The sequence below is a fragment of the Poecilia reticulata genome, chromosome 5 (genome assembly GCF_904066995.2).
Source record: "Poecilia reticulata chromosome 5, P_reticulata-male-v2, whole genome shotgun sequence".
Classification (NCBI taxonomy): domain Eukaryota; kingdom Metazoa; phylum Chordata; class Actinopteri; order Cyprinodontiformes; family Poeciliidae; genus Poecilia; species Poecilia reticulata.
Window position 1 is genome coordinate 20,722,170 of NC_088834.1, and position 7,895 is coordinate 20,730,064.

The window sequence follows — 7,895 nt, forward strand, 5'->3', positions numbered from 1 at the left end:
GGAGATCACCAAATCCAGGAGTCAAAGCTCTGGATCCACAGCAGTATGAGAGCCTGAAAACATTAAATCACATATTAATCTGACATCTGACTGTAATCCCTGCGACTCTATTCCTGGGATTTAATGCTAGACAGGAGACATTCAGAGCTGGGATTAAAGTGGCTGCCATTCCCAGACCATTCCCACTCAAATCTTCGAGATGACAAGAATCAACTAATTAAATCAAGGAAACACACTTTTAATGTTAAATGACATTTAAATAACCCAGATAAAGAGTTTTTATACTAATGAATTTTTACATGATTTATGTTGTACTGTATGCAAACCATTAAACATTAGACTTTTAATGCATTTAAAAAATAAAAAAAAACACCAAGGCAAAGTGTCTACATTTATGTTTGGGTGGAAGCTGGAATATCTGGAGAGAACCCATGCTTGAACTAGGACAACCTGCGAACTCCATGCACAAACGTTTCAGCTCAAGATTCAAACCAAGGACCTTCTTGCTGAAAGGCAACTGCTCATATTTCACAAGAGTCCAAAATGTGGCCCAAATGGAGATTAAAAAACACAACTGACGGAAATGGGGTTTAATGAACAAAAAATTTATATAAAATTAAGTACAATTCTACATCTAATTTTAGTATTTTTATGACTATAAATCATCAGAATATAGTGGACCCCTAGTGTTCACAAAGTGTAGGGGTCACAACTGTCTGCAAATAGCTAAAATCCACAAATACATTAAAGACCTTCTACAGACACATCTAACTGCCTGTTTCAATACTTCGGATGACAAATATAAATTAATATCCATTAATACACACAGTGGAAACAGCCTCAGTGCTACACATAAGCTAATATCAACACCCTTAATTATTTCCGCTCTTCGGAGACGCAGCCAACCAGCACCAGGAAAAATGAATGGCCCTCCTGGATTGGCTGCTTTCCGAACGCCAGCCAATAATGTGTCAACTCGCACTGCGCCGAGGTATCTCGGTTTAAGTTTCCGTGAGACGGTGGATTGTTTCTGCGAGTAACTTGGTGTCAGGTTGAATTCTGAACTGTGCTAGTGGGATTTTTTTTTTCTTGCATTGTTTGCTGTCTGACTGATGGCTGGGGTCTGTGAGTTTGCTCATGTTCTGTTCTGTTCAGTTTATAGAGCTGAAAATCTTCTCTTCAACATAAGTCTGCCTGCCTCGTGACTCAACAGCAGATTATAACCGTTAAACCTATGGGGTTGAGTGAGCTATGCTTCATTTTCTGCCCAGTTACAGTCAAATTAAAACACATGGCGCAATTTTTTTTTTCTGCAGTGCCTGTCATGCGTTTTTAAAGTGGGAGCGCTATATCACCCGTGACACTCTCATCTAACTGTCAAGACGAGGAATGAAAATAAAAACTAAAAAAGCTAAACCCACAAAGATGAAAGTCAGACGACGAGGCTGGGCGAAGACATTAGACGGACAGATTCCTCTGGGGGGGAACAAGGCCACGGGAGTCCCAGTGGGACCGGCTTCTATAGGCTTCGTCTGCAAGCAGGCTGCAGCAAACTGAGGGAAGGCGATAAATCCGAGAAGTGCCAACGGAGCAAAGCAACCAAAACAAAGATGCCGAATAATGTTCATGGCTACAAATCTCCGTCTCCCGTCCCCTGTTATTTGATGGGAGTAGAGGAGAGGCAATTACATGTCCATGTGTGCTGCTGCTATTTTGACACGTCTGTTTGCTTTTCTTTTCTGAGCATACCCCCGAAAGGGCAAGACTTTGTATTGTTGCCCTTGGGACTCTGCAGAGCTCTCACCTCTGATAGCGTCACAGAGAGGAGAGCAGAGGTTCACTGGCAGCTGGCAACAAAGCTGGGCTGCTGTGCCTTCCACAAGCTCTCACACCCCTGGAGGGTTTTTTTTTTTTTTTAATGTTTTGTCAGATCACAACCATATACTTTGAACATATGGTTGTCAGAGTAGCAGGAATTCGCTGCCTTCCTGCTACTCTGACATGAGATTTGTTGCGTGAATGACTAGTAACTCACTGTTTGAGAAGCTCAGACCTTGGGATGTTGGTTTATGCTCTAATCCGGCTGTAGATGTTTTTACAGCGCACCATCACTGACCTGCCTGCTGTGTTCATTGGTCTTTATAATGCTGCTTGTTGCCTAATGGTCTATGCCAGCACAAAACTATCATAAATATTTCACTGTCACTTTATCAGTGTGCAATATTCACATAGCAAGTTGGAGCGCAGTAATAGTTGGCTACTGTATTCCAGGAGTTGTTAACTTGCATTTTACATGTTAATGCGATATTTATCCAAGTGGATAGAGTCGCTTCACAGAAAATGCTCACACCAGACGCTAATGACACAGCCCAAAATGCTAAAAGCCACCGAGTGACGCAACCGCAGATGAGACGGAGAGGAATAGAGAAAATGGGAGTACGTGGCAACTGACAGTGTCATCACAATATTTATCAATGTTATCTCCAACACAACATTTTACCCCCCCTCAGTATCCAGTCAAGTTATCCAGAGTCCTGCAAATCGCCTCATTATTTGACTCGGGCCGTGTTGAAACAAAGTGTCTGTGTCGTCAACAGCCAATAAAATACACTCCAGCTCGCTGTTTCAACCTGAGGAAATGTGAATACTTCTACAGGGATTTGTAACGACTTTCTTTGATCCACAAAGAAAGAAGTTCTTGTGCTGTGAAGGAAACTGTGTGTCCGTCCGTGCGATTAATGCTCCAGTAGCCTCCGCTCTTGCTTCAGTGAGCTCCTGCTGATAGCACACACACTAAATCAGACAGCTCCGCAGTGCTGGACCGACTCGCGCTCTTTTCTTCCATCCCCGCATCTCTCTTCTCCTCTCACAGATCCTTTGTCTCTCTCCATTCCCGTCAAGTTAGCAACACTTTTTCAGAGAATTCAACTTCTCTTTTTTTATTTTTTTATTTTCCCACTGATTCGTTATCTGTTCCCTTCTCCACTCCCTTCTTTCATCACTTTCAATCAGTCCTCTATTTGGTTTATCCCACGCCGCTGTGCAGACGCAGCCTCCCTGTCACAGATTGTTGCTGACACAATGCTTGCTCAGCAACCACACATTTACACACACAGACGTTCACACATACAGTACATGGGTGGCGTGGAGCTCACAAAGGTTGCTGGTGTTAAGTGTTTGCGGCAAAACAGCAGCGGCGTGTTTGCCTGTAAACATGTAAAGTCATGACCAGGACAACTCAGCCTGGCTAAAACCTTTCTTTGTCCCTTGTAGAGATCAAGCGGTGGCCTGGTTTTCTACAAAATGAGTCAAATAAACCAGGGTTTCCCCCTTTTGTGAGTGGGTTTTTAAATTACAATCAATGTGTTTATTTATCAGATGGGGGTGGGGGGGTTCTGGCATTTCGATTTATTTCTTAAAAACGACAACTTTGTTTCAGAAAATAGGATCCCCCACCCCCTAAAAGATAGAAGGTGATTTTTTAATTTTTTTAAATGCCATCACCTTTCAGATCGTCCATTACAATCAGCGAACTAAACCCCAACATGTCATTAGGTCTGATGTTCTCCTGCAGCTAAACGAAGCCACAGAAAACGTCTCTTTACTTGCAGCATTTTATTGTTGCAGTATGAATTCCAGTCTCTGTCCTCCAGTTTCTATCTGGTGAGAGTGGGAACACTGGGAGGCAGAGCTGGCTGGGCAAGATAAAGGGATTTGCGCAGAAGGGATTCTGGTTCAGTCAGAGGCGTAATGTGGTTGGATAAATCCATACCCAACACACTTATCGACATGCTCCATTTTTTTTTTTGAGTATAAGCAGAGTTGACCCAAGGCACAAAACCTAAGCTGGAGCTCAGCGAATCTCCTCCTGCTGCCCCCAGCCCAACAGGGGGCCCCAAAAAGTGCCTTGACTGCGGAAGTCAGAGCTTTAAATTTGTAGTTGGTCTTTGACGATTATATATATATATATATATATATATATATATAGCACATTAAAACAGATGGAAACAAGACATTGTTATGCCCAAAAAGTGGCCAAGTTTGGTCATGTATATAAGCAACATTTCTCAGATGTTCTTAACTTGTATTGAGCATGGTTTAAGTATAAATTGCCACGCAATCCAATCTTTCCTCTACAAACAGAGCTGTGCAAAATTCAAATGGCAAATTTACTGGAACTCACTTGTGCTGCCACCTGCATGCGTCTTTGATCGAGTCGTATTTTGTGGACAATAAATGGAGACTAACAAGAGTAAGTTGTGGCGTGAGCAAGAAACAACTGTGCGCTGTTATATGTTTAATAGAAGAATTTGAATCAGCATTGAGCTTAAATCTAATTCCCCAAGGCGTCCCACGCGAATCTGGACCGCCTCTGTGGCCAAACATCAGCAGAAATCAGTTTGTCATCTTGCCCTGAATGCCCTTCACTCATATAATCCTATACTCAACCAGATACATTTTTTTTTTCTCAATATAGTGAAATGCAGGTTTAGAAACCACGTGTAACTAAAACAGTCTTCAGTTTTTATTATAAACGGCTTCACTTACTTTGACACTTGAGTCCCTGCGCTGTGATCTGCCTGCTGCAGGCGTCACACCAGTCCTGCTTCACTGGCTTGGTCTCGAACCGGTGTCCTTCACCTCTCTCTGCCCTCACTCGGGGGTCCATCTCTCGGGGGAAGATGGACCAGGCCTCCCTGCGGTGAGGCTCGGTGCGGGCCAGCTTCACCACCCCAGTCTTGCCCTGAGTGAGCCGCTCCAGCGGCAGCCCGCGGCGCTCTCCGGGAGGCGAGACCACGGATGAATCGCTCTGTTGTCCGCTGTGACCGTCTCCATTCCGGGAGCCCCGTCTCCCGTGCGACGCGTCCCGGTGTCGGTGTGCTCTCCTCGGTCTGTTAGTCGCGCCGCTTGGCATGGCGCAGACTCCGGGCTCCTTCAGCGATCCCCCCCTGCGACAACTCGTGTTTTGGTTTGGGTCACACCTCATGTAGCCATTGGTGATGTGCCCGGCCATCCCTCGGGCAACGCCGCCGCAGCTGCCCACTTGTCCGTTCTGCGTGGGGCTACGTGGCGCTTGGAGGCCGGCTGAGGCACCGCAACCTCCCGCGGGCATCGTCCCTCCAGCTGGTCCTGGACGCCGTAAAGGATGAGTTCGCAACTCCTCTTCAGCAGCGTCCGAGCCGCTCTCCGCGCCGCTCCTGGCGAGCATCATCTTCTCCCAGGACGACCTCCTCGGCAGCGTGATTTTCTTCTTGGTGCCGGACAGTTTGAAGAGCAGTATCGGCGGTTCCGAGTCCAGTCTGTGTGGACCGGGCTGCTGCCCCACCACGCTCACAGACGCCATTACGCTGCGCTCCCCGTAATGATTGTGTGTTTGGCAGCTGAGTGTTTTCGGTCCGTGCGCTGAATGTAAACTCAGCTGCAGCCAGTGACAAATCTGTTGTGGTGACGCGAGGGAATCAGGAGCATTAAATGCCGGGCGCGCGCCCCAGTTCGGAGCGTCGCGAGCGCGCTCTCGCTCACACCGGTTCACGCTGAGGTTTTCACTAGAGAGCGCGAAACTTTCAGAGAAATCAGTTCGACTAGACGATTTGGTTTGTGTTTTTGCCTCTTTTTTTTTTCTCCCACAGACAAAAACAAGCAGAAATGCTTAATTACTTCCTAATGCTGAAAGTAGAAGTTATCCTCCTCCCCGAGTTAACACTTTATCTTTTTAAACTTTAGAGGAAAGCTACAAAAATATCTAAAAAAAAAAAAATGTCTTCGCTAACTTTTGTGGAATTTAGCAGACAGAAATTATTTGGGTAATTCTAATTTACCTAACACAAGAGAGGCGCTTGGAAAGATTTTTAATTATAGAAAATCTGACTCTATATATGATTGATTTATTCAAAAGATTCATGGTCCACATGCACAACAACAAATAAACATGTATAATAATGGTCAGGTTTCATGAACAAAGAATCTTCAGCAATCTTTTTCTGCCAAACTGGCTGAGTCAACTTGGTTCGGATGCTGCCACCATGAATGATCAAACCCAAATTATGAGCCCAGTCCTGCCAGAAAACCCAATCGGAGCAGACCCAGCATAACATCTGAGGGGAGAAGTAGGAAAGAAAATACCATGCTCTAAGAATGTAATGATATGCTAGGTTAAAATGAAGCAGAATGAACTCAGAATGAAAAACTTTACTGGAAAAACACATAATACACAGTACAAGCTGAAGAAAAAATTAATAGATTCAGGAGTGGTTAATATTGTGTGTATGGAAACCAATCAGATGGAAAAAATTCAAACTGGAATCCAAACAGATTTTTAACAGTTAATGGTTTCAGGGTTATTCTAGTCAAATTGTGCGTTTTTCATACTTTGTGTTTTATGACTGCAACTGAAATTGAACGTTTCTGTGCTTTTAATATCCACAAACAATGTCAATAAAAAAAACACTAATGAATTATATCTTTAACAAATTCTACCACAACAAAAGGGCAGACAGATAGACCTCAGTATTTCAGCAAGACATCCTGTCTTATAAATATACAGCTCAGAAAAATAAAGGGAACACTTAAGTGTTTAAATGTTCCCTTTATTTTTTTGAGCAGTGTACTTTGGAGCACACACACACACACACGCCTCTGGAGCAGGATTGCCGTCTGTATTTACTGAAAGATGTTCAACAGAATGAAAAACAACACAATGTCGACCTTGTTAGTGTGGGCTAGAAAAGGACATCAAACTTTCCACTGTGCCAAAAGCGCGTCATATGAGCGGCTAAAAACCCACAGAGGCATCTGAATTTACCCCCGCTTCTTCCCCCTCTCAAACTAAACTGAAACTACGAGGGCTTTCTCAAACACGCCCACTCACACACAGTGAGAAAACATTACATTTCCTGTAATCCAAGTTGTAATAACTTTGAAATTATGCTAAACTTACAATTTATTTGATCTTATGAAGGCCGTGTTTGACAATGGAGAAACGTACATCTGGTGTTCAATCTCAAGGAATTAAAAAAAAAAAAGTAAACGTGGGAATAAATTTTGCATGTGCGAAAGGATCAAGTTCATTTGACCTTATAAAAACCTTTCCTTTGAGAAAACCCTTTCTTTGAGAAAACCCTTTTTCAACCACAAACAACAATGCCCTGGATTTCCCCTGCAGTGTTGATCACAGCTACTGTGATTATTTAATGTTACCCTAATGTACTGTCAGTGAGGTGACACAGCAGGGTCATTGTAGAGTTTCCCCTGACCATGTTTACTCTCTTTTCAGGGAAATCACATGGTAACAAAAAAAAAAAACACAAACAGGAACATTACTTCAGATACAGTCCTGATGAAAGTATTGACACCCCTTAAACATGTCCAGACCAAAATGGAGCGAATATACAATATTTTAAAATATTGTATATTCGAATATAGTAATCTTTATTACTATAAGAGCAGATCTATGGTATGCTTTTTTTCTGAATCCCGTTTTACTTTAGTGGTGAATCACACAAAATCCCAGTAAAGTGTACTAAGCATTATTTTTGTAATGGGGCATGAAAATGTTTTTAATAGGCCATCAACGTTGCCATGAATACTGTGATTCACTCAGACAGTTTATATTGAGATTTGTTTTCACAATCATTGCATTAACATTACCTGGAGCTATTCAATTAGAACAATTAAAACTTGTCAATTTCATACAAAACCCCAAATTTTAATCAGGCTTCAATTAGGATTTTAAGAGATGACCAAGCAGTCGCTGTATCCATCTAATTTCTACTTCCTGGTTGATTTACTGTAAGCGACGGACTTCCTCTTCCAGAATAATGCATTTCCTATGAAAACTAATCACTTTAAATGTCAAACCACTTATAAAACGGTAAAAAAAAAAAAAATCAATACTG

At 42.8% G+C, this 7,895-nt stretch overlaps 1 protein-coding gene across 1 annotated transcript in view; it reads right to left on the reverse strand.

Moving 5' to 3' along the window:
• rassf5 (Ras association domain family member 5) overlaps positions 1-5,551 on the reverse strand; it is a 33,447-nt gene extending 27,896 nt beyond the window's left edge. Inside the window, exon 1 of the mRNA XM_008409249.3 lies at positions 4,549-5,551. Coding sequence (XP_008407471.1) covers positions 4,549-5,344 — 796 coding nt within the window. The 5' untranslated portion in view covers positions 5,345-5,551. The remainder of the gene's footprint in view (positions 1-4,548) is intronic.
• Positions 5,552-7,895: the final 2,344 nt, after the last annotated feature.